Source organism: Astatotilapia calliptera, chromosome 6 (assembly GCF_964374335.1).
Source record: "Astatotilapia calliptera chromosome 6, fAstCal68.1, whole genome shotgun sequence".
Classification (NCBI taxonomy): domain Eukaryota; kingdom Metazoa; phylum Chordata; class Actinopteri; order Cichliformes; family Cichlidae; genus Astatotilapia; species Astatotilapia calliptera.
This window is the reverse complement of record NC_137427.1, coordinates 43,284,549-43,302,483: the sequence shown is the minus strand read 5'-3', so window position 1 is coordinate 43,302,483 and position 17,935 is coordinate 43,284,549. Positions and strand designations below refer to the sequence as shown.

The 17,935-nt window shown below is 40.6% G+C and overlaps 1 protein-coding gene across 2 annotated transcripts in view; it reads right to left on the bottom strand.

Annotated features, from left to right (window-relative positions):
* Positions 1-17,935, bottom strand: part of p2rx3b (purinergic receptor P2X, ligand-gated ion channel, 3b) — a 39,049-nt gene that overhangs the window by 4,099 nt on the left and 17,015 nt on the right. Inside the window, exons 7-11 of one of the 2 annotated variants that reach the window (XM_026172150.2) lie at positions 16,676-16,817; positions 15,979-16,115; positions 10,238-10,331; positions 9,910-9,975; positions 7,450-7,527 (exon numbers count right to left, since the gene is read on the bottom strand). In XM_026172150.2, the coding sequence (XP_026027935.1) occupies positions 7,450-7,527; positions 9,910-9,975; positions 10,238-10,331; positions 15,979-16,115; positions 16,676-16,817 (517 nt within the window). The remainder of the gene's footprint in view (positions 1-7,449; positions 7,528-9,909; positions 9,976-10,237; positions 10,332-15,978; positions 16,116-16,675; positions 16,818-17,935) is intronic. The other variant, XM_080303287.1, reaches the window with a different exon arrangement.

Genomic DNA, 17,935 nt, shown 5'->3' with positions numbered 1-17,935 from the left:
CTCCTTTCGCGTTCCTCAGGAACGCCGCGGGACGTGACAAAACGTCGACATGTTACGCTTCGGGAGTGAGAACGCTTTGACTGCGAGTGTAACTACCGCCCCTCTCCCCTCTTTCCAGCGTAAAGCACAAGGCTCGCATGCGGAGTGAAGCCGAAAAAAGTGCGAGAGAGAGGATGGGAGAAAGAAAAAAAAAAATCACGGCTCCCAATTAGGAGCCGGCTCGCATCGTTCACTTCAAAGAGCCGGCTCTAAGAGTTTGTTCGTTTGGGACCAACACATCACTAGTGTCGTGGTAAATAATAGACAAAAATACACCTTTATTTAGGTGAGGCAGCAAGTCCAGCTGGCTGAAGAAACCAGGTTTTAAAGGTAGTCCTAAACAGGGGCCGCACAGCAAAACGCTTAGACACAAAATATAAAAAGGAAAACTATGGGCTTAAATACACACACATGAGATAAGCAGGGAAAGAGAACACAGCTGCACACAGGACCGGGCTATCACAATAAGAAACTTGTCATGATCCTGGGTCCTTTTGACCCAGCGTTTTGTGTTTTCTCTTCGTGATTGTGGTTCTGTTAATTCTCTGGTTAGTGTTTACTCTGTTCTTCCCGTGTGTTCCTGTATCTAGTCCGCGTTTCTTAGTTTGTGTCTTTTCTTGTGTAAGTTCCTGTTTTATTGTGAAGGTCTGTGTCTTATGTGAGTGTTTTCAGTTTGCCTCCCTAGTCTCGTCATGTTAATCACTCCCAGCTGTGTTCCCACCTGTATGTAATCTCCCTGTGTTCTCTGAGTGTATTTAAGTTGTGTCTTCTGTCATAGTAATTGCTGGTTCGTCTGTGTTATTTCCCTTCCACCCTTCTGTGTTGATTCTCTGGTCATTCTCCCTGCAAGTCACGTTCGTATTCCGGTTAGTGTTTTATTTAGTTTTCCCAGTTTAGAGTTTTCACCGTTCTGTTCCTCGCCACCCAGTCTGTTGTACCTTTTGGTTGCAAATAAACTCACCCTCCACTTCAGCAGCCTGCAGTTTGGATCCATTATTATTCACACGTTTTTGTTGCATTTACAGTAAGGTTGTGTGAGATTATAATATTATCTTACGCCATGTTATGCCCCTGATTAAGGATTGTGAAGCTATTATGTAGTTTTAGTTTGCATTCTCCTGAATTAGAAGAAGGTGATAACTATTACATGTGTTAAACTTATTTGTATTACATTAGACTGCTGATTTATTGTGAATGAATGATATTGTTTATGATGCATTATACAGGGAATGCAGAATTATTAGGCAAATGAGTATTTTGTCCACATCATCCTCTTCATGCATGTTGTCCTACTCCAAGCTGTATAGGCTCGAAAGCCTACTACCAATTAAGCATATTAGGTGATGTGCATCTCTGTAATGAGAAGGGGTGTGGTCTAATGACATCAACACCCTATATCAGGTGTGCATAATTATTAGGCAACGTCCTTTCCTTTGGCAAAATGGGTCAAAAGAAGGACTTGACAGGCTCAGAAAAGTCAAAAATAGTGAGATATCTTGCAGAGGGATGCAGCAGTCTCAAAATTGCAAAGCTTCTGAAGCATGATCATCGAACAATCAAGCGTTTCATTCAAAATAGCCAACAGAGTCGCAAGAAGCGTGTGGAAAAACCAAGGCGCAAAATAACTGCCCATGAACTGAGAACTTCCGGCATGATGGCGCCTGTGTTTGGCTTCGCCGCTGCCGGGTGTAGTTGGTCTCGCTCTATTGTCGTGTTTTTTCTTTCTACTCTGCTGTTTTTTAACTGTTTTAATGATGTACTGGCTGCCTTGGTCTACGATCGTCTGACGCTGTTATCCATCCGTTCGTCAATGACGGCCAAAGATGTTTTTTCTCCTTCCTTTTGTGGGACTTTCCATTCTCCACACTTTTCTCCGCACTCCTTTGGTACCTTCCACCCTCTGCCTGTGACTGGATCTTCGGCCAGCGCTTTCAGCGTTCCCCGTAGACTACGGAGAAGAAGAGGAAAGAGATCGGGCATCCAGGTGAAGCTTAGGCTCCTCTGGCGGCGGGGACGAATTGGAAAGCGATGTCGGGCGTTTTCCGTTGCCTACGCACATGACAGCTATATGGAGAGGAATCTGTCTCCCAAGGCCCTACTTGGATATAGGGGGCCCGGCTTTCCAAGGCCGTGTTATCTCAGAAGGGTTCATCCAGACTCTCCTGCCGACTGGCTTTTCATCCCCTCGGTGAGTGGAATATATGAACGTGAAGGGTCTGATCCCGAGAATTTACGCCCTTTAATTCGAGAAACTCTAGCTTCTTCCAACAACAATGTTTTCACCCCGCTGTCTATGGCGCTCTTTAATGCCCGATCTTTGACGAATAAATCGTTTGTGCTTAACGATTTTATTGTTTCTAAAAATCTGGACTTCCTGCTCTTGACTGAGACCTGGCAACGGGGGTCGGATTATTCGTCTACTATTGAAATGTGCCCAAATGGCTTCTCTGTCATTAGCCAGCCTCGAGGATCTGGTCGTGGAGGAGGCCTCGCGGTGGCATATCGGAGCCGTTTTAACTGCCGTTCAGTGAAAGTTGGACACTTTCTGTCTTTTGAATTGCAGCTCATCAAAATTGGAAAGAAGGATCCTTTTTACTGTGCGTTGGTCTATCGCCCTCCTGGCCCAAACAACTCGTTTTTAGCCGAGTTTAGTGATTTTCTGTCCTCTACTATGAGGTTGTCTAAATTGCTTCTTGTGGGAGATTTTAATATACATATTGATGATGAGTCCGACCGCTTTGCTAGGAGTTTTACCAGTATCATGGACTCTTTTCATTTTATCCAACATGTATCTGGCCCCACACATAACAAAGGCCATACACTGGACCTTGTTTTTTCTTTGGGTCTGAATATTGATTATATCTGTTCTAAGGACATTTTTATTTCTGACCATTATTGTGTCTTTTTTAATATGTCTTTTTATGAGCCTATGTCTCCTGTTCATCGGACAGTTATTTCCCGCACTTTAGACTCCTCCACAGCACAGAAGTTCTCTGATGTTTTTAATTTAACATTATCCCCACAAAACGATGTTGATTTTTCTATAGATCTATTCAATTATCATTGTCTTTCGATCTTAGATGAAATCTGTCCGATTAAAATGAGACCTGTGCCTGTTTCCAAGTCTGTACCCTGGTTAAATGACAACATTCGTCTTATAAAACGTAATTGTCGTAAAGCCGAGCGGTTATGGAGGAAAACGCACTTAAATGTTCATCTCCTCTATTTAAAGGATCTTTTAGCCTCCTTTAACAATACTATTAGAGTTGCGAGGGCTGCTTACTTTTCTCAGTTGGTTGCAAGGAGCAGAGGTAATCCTAAAGTTTTATTTGATACTATTACTAATATTATTACTCCTGCTCCACCTGCTGCTATTATTTCTTCTGTTGAAGATTGTGAAACTTTTCTTGCTTTCTTTTTAGAAAAAATTAGCAACATAAGGAAAAACCTGTCTTTTTCAGCGTCTGCGCTGTCTGTTCCCACGCCAGCTCGGCCTGTTGTTTTAGAAGGTTTTTCACCTGTTTCACTACCAGAGCTGGGAAAAATAGTTAGTGCAACAAAATTATCCTCTTGCTCTCTTGATTTTTTACCTGCATCATTATTTAAAAATGTCTTTTACTCTACTGGTCCCTGTATTCTTACTATAATTAATACCTCCTTGGCCTCGGGCATAGTCCCTGCCTATTTTAAAACTGCTGTTATACATCCCTTGTTAAAAAAGCCTATGCTGGACCCATCTCTCACTAGCAATTATAGACCGATCTCAAAAATTCCGTTAATTGCTAAGATTCTAGAGAAGATCGTGGCTAAGCAGCTTACAGCAGTTTTAGATAAATATAGTATTTTCGACAAATTTCAATCTGGCTTTCGTAAAGTTCATTCCACTGAAACAGCCCTTCTTAGAGTTTCTAATGACATTTTGTTACAAAGCGATGCAGGTAAATGTTCTGTTCTCTTAATGTTGGATCTTACGGCGGCCTTTGATACTGTTGACCACTATATTTTACTTAACAGGCTGAAACACTGGGTTGGTGTCTCTGGGACTGCATTGAAATGGTTCTCCTCGTATCTCTCTGAACGATATTCTTCTGTGGCAGTTTCTAAGTATAGATCATCTTCTGCGTCCCTGTCTTTTGGTGTGCCACAAGGCTCTGTGCTAGGGCCATTACTGTTTTTAGTTTATTTACTCCCTCTTCAGCACATTTTGAGCCCTTTTGAGGATATTTGTTACCATTGTTATGCAGACGATATACAACTCTATATATCTTTTAAACCGGAAGAGGCTTCTAAGCTGCGGCTTTTAAATGTGTGCTTGGAAACCATTAAAGGCTGGATGGCTGAAAACTTCCTCCAACTAAATGAAAGTAAAACCGAAGTCCTCTTATGTGCCCCAGATAGACATATACCCAGTATAATAAATGCTCTTGGTCCTCTTTCAACGTTTGTAAAACCATCTGTCAGGAACTTAGGGATTATCCTTGATCCTGCTCTTACGTTAGATAGTCATGTTAAATCTCTTGTTCGGTCTTGCTTTTATCATTTAAGAAATATTTCTAAATTGAGCTCTATTATATCCTATACCGAACTGGAGATTGTTATTCATGCTTTTATCTCTTCACGACTGGACTATTGCAATTCCCTGTTTACTTGTTTAAATAAAGGTTCTTTGGAGCGTCTGCAGATCGTTCAGAATGCTGCAGCAAGACTTTTGACGAAAGCTTCTAAATTTTCACATATAACACCGTTGCTCATGCAGTTACATTGGCTTCCTGTTGAATTTAGAGTCCAGTTTAAGATTTTGGTTTTAACTTTCAAGGCTCTTCAACAACAAGCACCACCATATATCATTGAACTTTTACAGCCCTATGCCCCTAGTAGGTCTCTGAGGTCGAGTAGTCAGGGCCTACTTGTCATTCAGTATACGAGACTGAAAACTAGGGGGGATAGAGCTTTTGCTACTGTGGCCGCCAGACTGTGGAATTCCCTTCCTCAGGACTTACGATCCGCTGATTCATTGATTACTTTTAAAAAACAGCTAAAAACACATCTTTTTAAAACTGCCTTTTGCTAACTTTGTTTGTATTTTGTCTTTTTAATCTGTTATATCTTGTAAAGCACTTTGTGATCTCTATCTAGAAATGTGCTATATAAATAAAATTTTACTTACTTACTTACTAGAAAAGTCAAGCGTGCAGCTGCCAAGATGCCACTTGCCACCAGTTTGGCCATATTTCAGAGCTGCAACATCACTGGAGTGCCCAAAAGCACAAGGTGTGCAATACTCAGAGACATGGCCAAGGTAAGAAAGGCTGAAAGACGACCACCACTGAACAAGACACACAAGCTGAAACGTCAAGACTGGGCCAAGAAATATCTCAAGACTGGTTTTTCTAAGGTTTTATGGACTAATGAAATGAGAGTGAGTCTTGATGGGCCAGATGGATGGGCCCGTGGCTGGATTGGTAAAGGGCAGAGAGCTCCAGTCCCACTCAGACGCCAGCAAGGTGGAGGTGGAGTACTGGTTTGGGCTGGTATCATCAAAGATGAGCTTGTGGGGCCTTTTCGGGTTGAGGATGGAGTCAAGCTCAACTCCCAGTCCTACTGCCAGTTTCTGGAAGACACCTTCTTCAAGCAGTGGTACAGGAAGAAGTCTGCATCCTTCAAGAAAAACATGATTTTCATGCAGGACAATGCTCCATCACACGCGTCCAAGTACTCCACTATGGGCAGAAATCTGTGCCATCAGAAACTGAATTTGAATAAGTTCAATTTGAATTTGAATTGCTCAGATTGAATCTGAATTGTAACTTGAATAAATGCTTTTGAAAACTGAATTTGAATTAGTCTAATTTGAAATTGAATTTATGGTTTGAAAATGATCATCACTAAATTGAAATTGAATTTTATATTTTGAAAATGAATTGATTTGCTTTGAAACTGCATTTTATCCTTTAAAAATTCAGCTCTCGAATAATTTCAGTTTCACTTCTCACCATTCAGTTTCAGTTCTACAATTCAGTTTTTTGGAACTTACATCCGGTTCCGGTTCAAGCGCAGATTAATAGAACTACGTTTTACTAGCAATTCAAATTCAAATTTAACTTATTCAAATTCAGTTTCTGATGGCACAGATTTCTGCCCATACTCCACAGCGTGGCTGGCAAGAAAGGGTATAAAAGAAGAAAAACTAATGACATGGCCTCCTTGTTCACCTGATCTGAACCCCATTGAGAACCTGTGGTCCATCATCAAATGTGAGATTTACAAGGAGGGAAAACAGTACACCTCTCTGAACAGTGTCTGGGAGGCTGTGGTTGCTGCTGCACGCAATGTTGATGGTGAACAGATCAAAACACTGACAGAATCCATGGATGGCAGGCTTTTGAGTGTCCTTGCAAAGAAAGGTGGCTATATTGGTCGCTGATTTGTTTTGTTTTTGAATGTCAGAAATGTATATTTGTGAATGTGGAGATGTTATATTGGTGTCACTGGTAAAAATAAATGATTGAAATGGGTATATATTTGTTTTTTGTTAAGTTGCCTAATAATTATGCACAGTAATAGTCACCTGCACACACAGATATCCCCCTAAAATAGCTAAAACTAAAAACAAACTAAAAACTACTTCCAGAAACATTCAGCTTTGATATTAATGAGTTTTTTGGGTTCATTGAGAACATGGTTGTTGTTCAATAATAACATTATTCCTCACAAATACAACTTGCCTAATAATTCTGCACTCCCTGTTATAGTTATAAGAAATACTGTTTTCAGAGAGTCAGGACTTTGCTTTTTCTGATAGTAGAGGAGACAGAGCACATTCCACGGGAGCTTCACTCCCACCGTTGTTAAAGGCAGACAAAATAGGGAGCCAAGGCCATAAGTCAGGCTCGCTAGGAGTTAGGAAAATGTGAATGTTTAGGCTTTTACGACTAGGTGGGGGTCAACAGTGGCTATAAGAGTTTGAGTAATGCTCCACCATTTGGAGATCGATGCTGTCTGTGTGCAGTATTCATCTCCCCACGCATGTGTTCATTAAAATCATTGTTTGACCGAAGCTCTTCTGGACCATTATTGTTTTTGTGTTCACCCTCAATATCTGAACCCGCAACAGTTGTTCTTTAAGCAGGCCTGAAATCTGATTAGTTCAGAAAAGAGAGTCAAGAGTTAAATATGATCTAAGACCCCAAGAATTTGAATGAATTGCCAAAAGTGAAAGGGGTTCAAGCTGGGTGTCCTTTTTAAAAACATTTTTTAAAACGCACTTTTTCCAAATTGCGTTCTGCTGAACTTTGAGCCTTTTTGTGTTTTAATGTAATAATGTTTTAACCTTACATGTCAGCAACATGGTCACCAATAAAAATCAGATAACGTGCACATTAAAACGTGATTAAGAGCTGGGTATTTTACCTCTTCAAATTTCTTGGCCTTGTATTGCTCCGCACCTTTCAGGAAGTTGAGCAGTATGATGTCACACAGCACTGTTCCCTACGTAATAATAATAATGATAATAATTATAATTATAATAATAATAATTACAAACAAGCCCCTTCAACCTCCAAAATGTCACTTGTCACCACCCCTTGGTCCACAGCTTCATTTCCATTTAGTTTCAGTTCATTTTTTCTGGTATTTAAGGCCAATAAAAATCAAAAGTCTAACCTGATTGAATTTTTGATGATCACCAGTTTAAGATCATTTTCTAGGACATGTGCAGACATCTTCAAGCACAGCTGCTATTTTCAGATTGTTCTCTAGCTGTCTGTTTCTGAACACTGAGCACTGATTTCCCCACTAACCTTGAACTTCTACTGAGAAATAAAATCAACCTCTTTTCCAACCTAACCAAAATTTTGTGTGAAGCATCATGGATGCTTTACCTTTTTGTCAATATTCATCAATTTGGGACTTTTTTTAATCACACCTCAAATGTAACCCATTATGTATTTATTTAATAATCCTGGCTTCCAAATATAAGTGGCCTAAATAAATATATTAACTTCCTAGGACCTGGCGTCCACATATGTGGACATCACATTTTGGGATATCTAGACCAAAATACAAAATGTTGCTCTACAAGGGCCTGATTTCCAATTACGAGGACATTATACTGCCTCTGTTCTATCAAAATTTAAAGCAAATATCCTCATATGTGGATCTCATTTCTCTCAGAAAGAAAAATCAGGTAAAAAAAATCTGGTAATTCTTTGTTTTTACATTAATCAGGTCCCAAACAGCCTAAATAGCAAAGAGAGTTTAAAAATGCATGCCATGAAAGAGTTCGGGTCTAAACATAGAAAATCTATTGTAAGTTTAGAAAACAACAGCAAATAAACTAATGATATGAATGTCCCTTAATTTGGAAAAATGAAGCGGTGTTGCACATGTTGGTTGTTTCATCCTGAAAACAAGCAGTTGCAGATGTTTGATATATTTTTGACTGACAACGATGACACTAATGGATCTTCTCTAATTTCAGATGCAGAAAATGCTCATGAACTCACTTTCATGAGCATTTTCAAAACATTCTTTAAATCTAAATTAGAAAGTAAGAAGAAACAATAATGGTCATTGAAGGGAATTACAGTAATAAAGAAAATTGGAAAGATTGTGGTCCAGGAACTTCTGATAGGTTTTAATATGTAATAAAAGGCTTTTATTTTCATGGGATAGGGACACCACACACACAGTGGTGCGAATACATGTTTGCCCCCTTCATGATTTCCTATTTTTTTGTATGTTTGTCACACTTAAATGTTTCGGATCACCACACCAATTTAAGGGGAGGCTGTAACTCAGGTGGTAGAGCAGGTCACCTACTACTTGTAAGGCTGGTGGTTTGTTCCCCTGGCTGGTCCAGTCTGCATGCCAAATGTCCTTGGGAAAGATACTAACCCCAAGCTCCTCTCTGATGCATCCATTGGAAAATGAATGTGTGTGAATGTTAAATAGAAAAAGCAGTTATAGTGGAAAAGTGCTCTGTAAGAACCAGTCCAGGTACCAAGATAACACAAGTACACAAAATGAAGGTATTTATTATTACGGGGAAATAAAACCCAAACCTACATGGCTCTGAGTGAAAAATTGATTGCTGACCAAAGATACCCCAAAGGTGCTACAACGACTGATCCAGCAGGTCACAAAAGAGCCCAGAACAACATCCAAAGAACTGCAGGCCTGACTTGCCTCAGTTAAGGTCAGTGTTCATGACTCCGCCATGCAGGCCATTGTTGCCCAGATGGCAGAGTTCAAAGACGAAACCCACTGCTGAGCAAAAGAACCATAAAGGCTTGTTTACCAGAAAACATCTTGATGGTCCCCCAGGCTTTTGGAAAAACACTCTGTGGACTGACGAGACAAATGTTGAAGGTGTGTGTCCCATTACATCTGGAGTAACAGTAACAGCATTTCAGAAAACATACCACAGTAACATATGTTGGTGTCAGCGTGATGGTCTGGGGCTGTTTTGCTGCATCAGCACCTGGAAGACTTGCTGTGGTAAATGGAAGCACGACTTCTGCTGTTTACCAAAACATGATGGAGAATGTCCGCACATCTGTTCAAATTCCCAACCAGTTGTTAGGCTTAGGGGACAATGAACTTTTCACACAGGGCCAAGTAGCTCTGGATTTTTTCCACTTAATAATAAAGACCCCTTCCTGATTTTTGGCTTACATTTGAGGTGTAAGCTGCTTCAAAGCCACCTTCAGTTCTTAGACCAAAATTTTTTATGTCAGGCTTTCCATTTTCCTTTTTAAAGGGTAGAAAAAGATAAGAGGAAAACTTTTGCTTTTTAGAATTGACTAATCTTAACAAAACTCCTGAATTAAACATTTATAACGATTTGATTAAATCTAAACGTTAACTCACCACTCCCACTGATGTAAAGGCTGCAACCATGTTAATGAGTGTAGGGATCATGTTGAACTTTCCTGCCTGCAAAACAAGAGTATGAGTCAGGTTCAGTTTCCTGGAGAAGATCGGTACAAAAAAGTCCTGGTGTTTTGTGTTTTCTTCTTTTATTCACAAACAACAACAGAAACATGACAATCAAGACTATAGATGTATCATTTAAAAATATATTTTAAAAAATTACACACATATTTATATTCCTGTATCATTAATGTGTTTGTGAAATAAAGGTAACTGGATGTAAACTTCTTTATTCAGTGAACTGACAGTGAAACTACACACTCACATTTCCATTGACCAAGACGTCAAACCTGATAGCATAGGCTTTGACCAGAGTGCGGTAGTCAGTCCCATTTTCCATCTTAAAATACTTTGCAAATCTAAATAGAAAGAAACATCACATCATTCTTATAGTGACATCTATTCTGTTCAATTTACTAGAAGGTTCATGAATGATCAATAAAACAAGACAAAAAAACACATTTCTTGTAGACATGTAGATATGATTAGACAAAGATCAAACACTGTTTTTATATGCCACAATTAAAGCTAGTTTTTACTTAATGCTATTTGGCCACATGTAATAATGGATTGCATTTATATAGTGCTTTTCAACCGCTTTACAATTCCACTATTCATTCAATCTGAATAATAAATAAAGTTGCGTATAGGGAGTCCACCAACCAGTTTTTGTAGGATCATCTATGTTAAAATTCATGGACATTATGTATTGTAAAACTTTAGAAATGATATATCGAGTGATGAAAAAGAATGTTCCACTTTGTATTCTAAGTATGTTTAAACTAAGAGATGGAAAATATGATTTGAGGGGGTCTTATAAGTTTGAAATACCTAAAGTGGAAACCAATGTTAGGTATAGATGTGCCAGTTTTGGGAGTGAAATTATGGAATGGACTTAATGATGAACTGAAGATGTGTTTTTCTTTGTCATTTTTCAGGAAGAATTTAAAAATTGGTATCATTCAAGCTTATGGAAATTTGGTTTGATGAATAACTTTGTGTTGATTTCATTTCTTGATTTATCATTGATTTATTTTCAAACTGTTATATAACTTATTTGTCAATGCTATTTATTTTCTTGGCTAAGGATTTGATTATTCCTATGGGGTAAAGGATAGGATAATTATAAGCCACAGGCTGTATGATTGAGTACTTTTATGTAAAATGATAATCTGTGTTGTTGACCGAAATAAATTTCACTTCACTCTCACACACTGGTGGAGGCAGCTACAGGTGTAGCCACAGCTGCCCTGGGGCGCACTGACAGAGGCGAGGCTGCCGTATCGCGCCATCGGCCCCTCTGGCCAACACCAGTAGGCGGTAGGTGAAGTGTCTTGCCCAAGGACACAACGACCGAGTCTGTCCGAGCCAGGGCTCGAACCGGCAACCTTCCGATTACAAGACGAACTGCCAACACTTGAGCCACGATCGTACCTTATCGTAACTTAAATATACTGCTCCAAAATACAATTAAAAGAACAGTTTTTATCAGAGTACAGTCAGTTAAACTTCTGAGGTAATTACCTGGTCAGTTGAGTACCAAAGGAGTTTATCAGTTTCAGCAGCTTTGGTGTTAATGAAATAATCAGCAGGCATAGTTTTACAGGTGGAGGCCACTGACATTTGTCCCTCCTCATCTTTTCTGACTGTTTTATCAGTATTTCTGCATTTGGATAGGGTGAGCATTGCTACTGGTAGCATGAGGAGATACTTGGACCCTACAGAGGTTGCACGGGTAGTACAACTCCTCTAGGATGGCACATCAATATGTGTCATTGCCAGAAGGTTTGCTGTGTCTCCCAGCACAGTCTCAAGAGCATGGAGGAGAGTCCAGGAGACAGGGAGTTACTCTAGGAGAGTTGGACGGGGCTGTAGAAGCCTTTAACCGATCGGGGGGACTGATATCTCCTCATTTGTGCAAGGACAAAGAAAATGAGCATGTCCAAAGCTCCACAGGATGCCCTCCAGCAGGCCACCAGTGTCAATGTCTCAGACCAAACAATTAGAAATGGATTTCATGATCGTGGCCTGAGGGCCCGACGTCCTCTACTGGGCCCTCTGCTCACTGCCTACCACAGTGCTGCTCATGCTGCACATTATGCTTTACAAATTAAAATGCACAAAAATGATGCAATAAAAGAGAAGGAATAAAACCATTAGACACAAAAACCAACTACAACAACAATGACTAAGGCTGTTAAAACAAAGAGAGGTTTGGGTCAGTGTGTGCTAACCCAAACATGTGTAGATCTAATATGTAGAGGCAGACTCTTCCAGAGTCTGGGACCTGCCACGGAGAAGGCTCTGTTGCCACCAGATTTAAGACTGTGAAATGGATAGCATTCGTTTTGACCTGGACCTCGTGGTTCTTTCTGGAGCTCAGACAGGTAAGAGCAGGCTCGACTGTTCAGTGATTTAAAAACAAAAAGTTAAATTTGGATCCTATGAGGAACAGGAAGCCAGTGTAGAGAGGCCAACACTGGGGTCACAGGCTCCTTCCTTTTAATGCCAGTTAGCAGACGAGCGGCGGCATTTCGGACCAACTGGAGATGATAAAGAGAGGCCTGTGCAGAGAATGGCAGTAATCTTCACATAATGAAGAGATGAATAACACACTGAAAGACATTAGCTGGAAGGTCTGGCTTTACCTTGGCTACCTGTCTCAGATGGAAAAAGCTAGATCGGACTACTGCGCTCACCTGCCTACACAGTTTGAAGGAAGCATCACAGCACACCGAGGTTTTTAACATTTGTCTTACAGTGAAAGGATAAAAGGCTCAACATCAAGAGGGCAGCAGGGCTGCTACAACCCAGAGTTAAGAAAATGTCATTAAAACATTCAAAAGTGCTGTCTCAGTGCTGTGTAGTGATTTAGAACCAAACGGAAACTTTTCAGAGATCTCATTAAGATCAAGGTGAGCCTCCAACTGTAAGCAGATCACTGTCTCTAGAACTTTTTAAAGAAAGGGGAGCTTCAAGATTGGCCTGTAATTAACCAGAACAGTTGGGTCCACAGTGTGATTTTTAAGAAGAGGCTGTTTAAAAAATGATGGGACACAAAGTGTCAATTAATTTCTGGATATAAAGCCCAATTATGTTTAAGGAGGTTTGGGGGGAGACGATCTGATGGGCAGTGTGATTATCTTAGGCGATGAACTACCACGGATCCTTAACTCAGGGAAACAGGCTCAAACTGCTCCAAGACAGCTGAGCACACAGGAGGAACACTGACGATTTTTTTGGCATTTTTTACTGACCAAGTTTCAGCTATTAGGTCTTGTGTCTCGTCACCTACTGCCTCACACATACTAAGCTCCAACATTATTACTTGTACTGATGATATGATTAGGCTTGTGGCTATTTGGTAAACAGAGAGACAGTCCCTAAGTATCTTTATAGAAACATACATCCTATCCTTCTTCCATCTACCTTCAGCACATCTACAATCATGTCTAAGGGTGCACCTATGTTCACTGAACCATGGCTCTGACAATGGCTTAGCGCAGACAGTCTGAGTGGAGTCCAAGATATCAGTGCAGGCTGAAGGACAGATATTAGAACAGTCCTCAAAGTTCTCACAGCTTCCGTTAATTATTCCAGAGTCAAGACATGCAACAGAAAACTGAGGCACTCTTAAAGTATCGGGTGTCCAGCTTATCCAGAGAGAAGTGCAGCATTATAGTGAACGTGCACACATCCATCCATTTTTTATAGCATCATGGAACACAAACAGATTCATCAGGCTGTTGCAGTCCGGTTAGGCTTGATCTGCCCTAAATATCAGCAGGATTTCAGTTTTCACATTTCCTGCTGGATGTTAGTGAGCTGTTGTCGTGGTGCTTTGTTTTCAGTTTTTGCTTCCCTTGGCTCATCTGCTGCAGTCTAGTTCACCTGTGATGTGTTCTCCACACTTGTCTTGGCCTTTGTCAGTTTGTCTGTTCACTGTTCCCAGGATTGTCCAAGATTTAAATTCCCTTTGTGAACTTTATGTTTGTACTTGGTATCTTCATCATCAGCCAATAAACAGCTTGCTTTTTGCTGAACGCACCCCGCCTCCATGCATCTGCATTTGGGTCCTCCGCACAAACACCTTGTCTGCACGCTGACTTTCCTAATCAAACCTACCATCTTGTAAATGACCGTACATTTGTTGGTTGTAATTTCTGTTGTCTAAAAACTTTAAACTGTCTAATGAATTGTGTCTTTTTCCAATTGTCAGCATTTATATTGACAGTACCTGTTCTAAAGACACTGGAATACTGATGCATTCATCAGAGGATAAATGAGCATGTGTGAGTGTTAGACGTGCTGCTTAGGCACAGCACTGAATGAATTTGTGTCGGGTGGTTAACTGGAGTAGGAAATACCTATATTAGCACCAGTCTATTTACCAGTTTCCTAACAGTGGTTATAACTTTAACAGTTACGCTGATGACACTCAGCTGTACATCTCCGTGTCTCCTGATGACACCAGACCAATGGATGCTCTTTTTAACTGTATCTTGGATATAAGATCTTGGATGGCAGAAAACTTTTTACAGCTTAACCAGGACAAAACTGAAGTTTTAATCGTCGGTCCTGAGGCTCAGAGAGAGAAACTCTTGTCTAAATTAGAGGCATTTTCACTATGTCCTTCGCTACAAGTGAAAAACCTGGGTGTTATTTTTGACTCTGAGCTTGGTTTTATCCCACATATTAAACATGTGACCAAAATTGGATTTTATCATCTAAAAAATATAGCCAGAGTCCGCCCTATTCTCTCTCGGGGCAACACGGAGATGCTGATGCATGCTTTTATTACCAGTCGCATTGATTACTGTAATGCCCTGCTCTCTGGTCTTCCTAAGAAGAATATTTCAACTTTACAACTTTTGCAAAACTCTGCAGCTCGTGTGCTGACGAAGACCAGAGGGCGGGCCCACATTACACCGGTTTTAGAATCGCTGCACTGGCTCCCCGTGTGTTTCAGGATCGATTTTAAAGTTCTTTTATTGGTTTTTAAATGTCTTAATGGTCTTGGGCCTTCTTATCTCTCAGATCTGCTTTTACCATACGAACCCTCGCGGACCCTGAGGTCCTCTGGTGCTGGCCTTTTGATTGTCCCTAAAGTCAGGACACATACTCACGGAGAGGCAGCCTTTCAGTGGTATGGTCCTCGTCTGTGGAACAGCCTGCCGGAGGAGCTCAGGGCCGCAGAGAACGTACATGTTTTTAAGAACAGGCTCAAGACCCACCTTTTTAATTTAGCTTTTACTTAGCGTTTATTTATTTTATGCTTATTTATTCTATCCTGTTATTCTATTATTAATTCAGGCTTTACCTAATATTTATTGATTTTATTCTTATCCATTTTTTTATCTTCTTACTCTATTTATATTTATATTTATATTTATATTGTATCCTGTTCTTATTTATTTTATCTTTTTACCCTGTATATATCCTATTGTGGCATATCTCCAGTGTTTCCTCGGAGGGGGCTCTCTGCACCGGGGCTGTGATCGACCGTGGCTGCTGGGGCTCTGGGGGTCCTCTCAGCCTGGCTGGGGGGCTCCTGCGCCTCCCTCCTGCTGTGTGCCCAGCCTGGAGGTCTGTGACCGGCTCCCGGTGCAGACGGCTCCCTGTGATAGTGTTTCCTCACCTGGCTCATATGTGCCCAGCCCAATTTCACTCTCTAAGTGTGTGTGTGTGCGTGTGTGTGTGTGGGTGGGTGGGGTGGGGGGGGAGATATGTGTGTATTCACATCATTTATGTTAATGAGAGTGTGGGGAGTGAGTTGGAGGGTGGGGTGGGCTGCTTTTAACTATGTAAAGCACTTTGTGCTACATTTTTTGTATGAAAAGTGCTTTATAAATAAAGATTGATTGATTGATTGATTGATTGATTATAATTGCAGCTGAGAAAATCAGAGATTTTGATTTTTCTGATATTTATAGTAGTCTCATATTTCCTCTGTAAATGTGGAGTTTCATGGTCAGTCAGAGTCTGCATATTTCTTGGCATTAATACCTGAAATTGTAGCCAGGTGAGACAGTGTTGTTCTGTGACATAGCATCCAGTCGGGTGAATGAGTACGAGGGGTTACAGTGGTCATCCGACTTGTCCAGATCGCACATCCAGCCGATCTTTATTCCAATCACTCCTCCCTGACAGAAGTACATACAGGCTTTATTGTGTAAGTGACACAATCACTTCAGGTCCAGTCTTGCTACTTTGACACATGTAAACGACTTCCTTTTCAGTCACTGGGTTAGTTCAGCTGACTCCCTGCAGCACCTGTGGGCAACGACCTGGTAGCAGCTCCTCCAAGAACTACTTTTAAGGTCTGCTTTCTGTTTGCATTTGCACTATGAAACTATGAAGCCTCTTAAAGACTATTCACTACCAAACAGGTTGGAGGCTGACTTGTGGTTCCTAGAGTTTCTAAAAGTTAAATGGGAGGCAGACCTGTTAGCTATGAGGCTCTTCTCCTGTGGAACAAGCTTTCAGTTTGTGTTCAGGAGAGAGTCCCTCATCTGCTTCTAAAATTAGGCTTTATTAAGTTTTTTCTTTATAAAGCTTATAGTTAGGGTTGCATAAAACTGAAGTAAAGCAATAGCTAACCAGCACTCGTAAGTCAGTTTCCATCCTGGTAAAATCCCACCAAAACCAGTGGACACCCCCCCCCCCACACACACACACACACACACACAGGCTTGGTCTGTACATGTTCTGCCAGATTAGTGAAGTTCTGCTGGGCGTAGCGGACGACATCTCCCACTCTGAAGATCGGGCAGTAGGTGTTGTTGACCATGTCAAAGTTACACTCACTGATATATTTTTTCGTGATGTTAGGAAGGAAGTTCCCTCTGCCAACAAACACATCAATATGTCAGCCTTAAATATGACAATCATTCTAACAGTAAGATTTAATCATTTCTGGGCTCGACACTAACTTTTGTGGCACCTGCCCTTTGGACAAGTACATTTCCTCTCAGTTGGCCTGGTACAAAGTCCTTTGTCTTAAATGAAAATGTCTAAAATATTACTGCATGTTTTGGTTTGCAAATGACTTCAGTAATGTCACCAAATGATCACCAAAAAGTACATGCTACAGCTGTGCATAATGGCCACATGCCAAAGCGTCTCTGAACTATAATTGTGCCATTTTCAGATTGACTTTTACAAAAGTATAATTGTGGCTTAACTCTGAACAGATACAGTGACATGAAAAAGTATTTGCCCCCTTTCTTATTTTCAAGTTGCTTCATATTTGTCACACTTGCATGTTTCGGATCATCAAAAAATGTAATATTAGACAAACATAACTTGACTGAATACAAAATGTGTTTTTTAAGTCATGATTTTATTAATCGGAGGATAAATGTTGTTCGATTATGTACTACTGTGGTTAACCGCTTCTTTTGGAAAGCAGAGTTCACTTTGTTCGACTCAAATCTGATTAAAGCCAGAACTGTTGATTCAAGAAATTACCTGATTACCTGTCTAACAAAGTGAAGTAGCCTAAGAGTTCTCAAACAGCAGCATGCCAGTACCTAAAGAAACAGCTCAGAATCAAAGTCATTGATATCTGTCAGTGTGGAAAGGGTTACAAAGCAATTTTCAAGGGGTGGTGTAAAGATTGTATTTCTTTTGGAAGGTTTGCATCCCATTAAAGGTTTGGTATGATGTGCATTTTGTAAAATACACATCAAACATAGTGGTGATGGTGGTGTGATGGTCTGGTCACTACCAAAAAGTCCTGAAGCAGACTATTCAGCCAACAAGCTGTGCACTCGGTGCAAGCAGGACATCCAAAACACACCAGGAAGTCATTCTCTGAACACCAAGTCAAATTCCCGACTTCTGCCAGATTGAGATGCTTTAGTGTGACCAGTTATCACAAACTCTTCATTCCAAGCCTTGCTGCCAACGTAGCAAAACCAGTTATTAGGTTTAGTGGGCGATTTTCTCCACACAGGCCAGT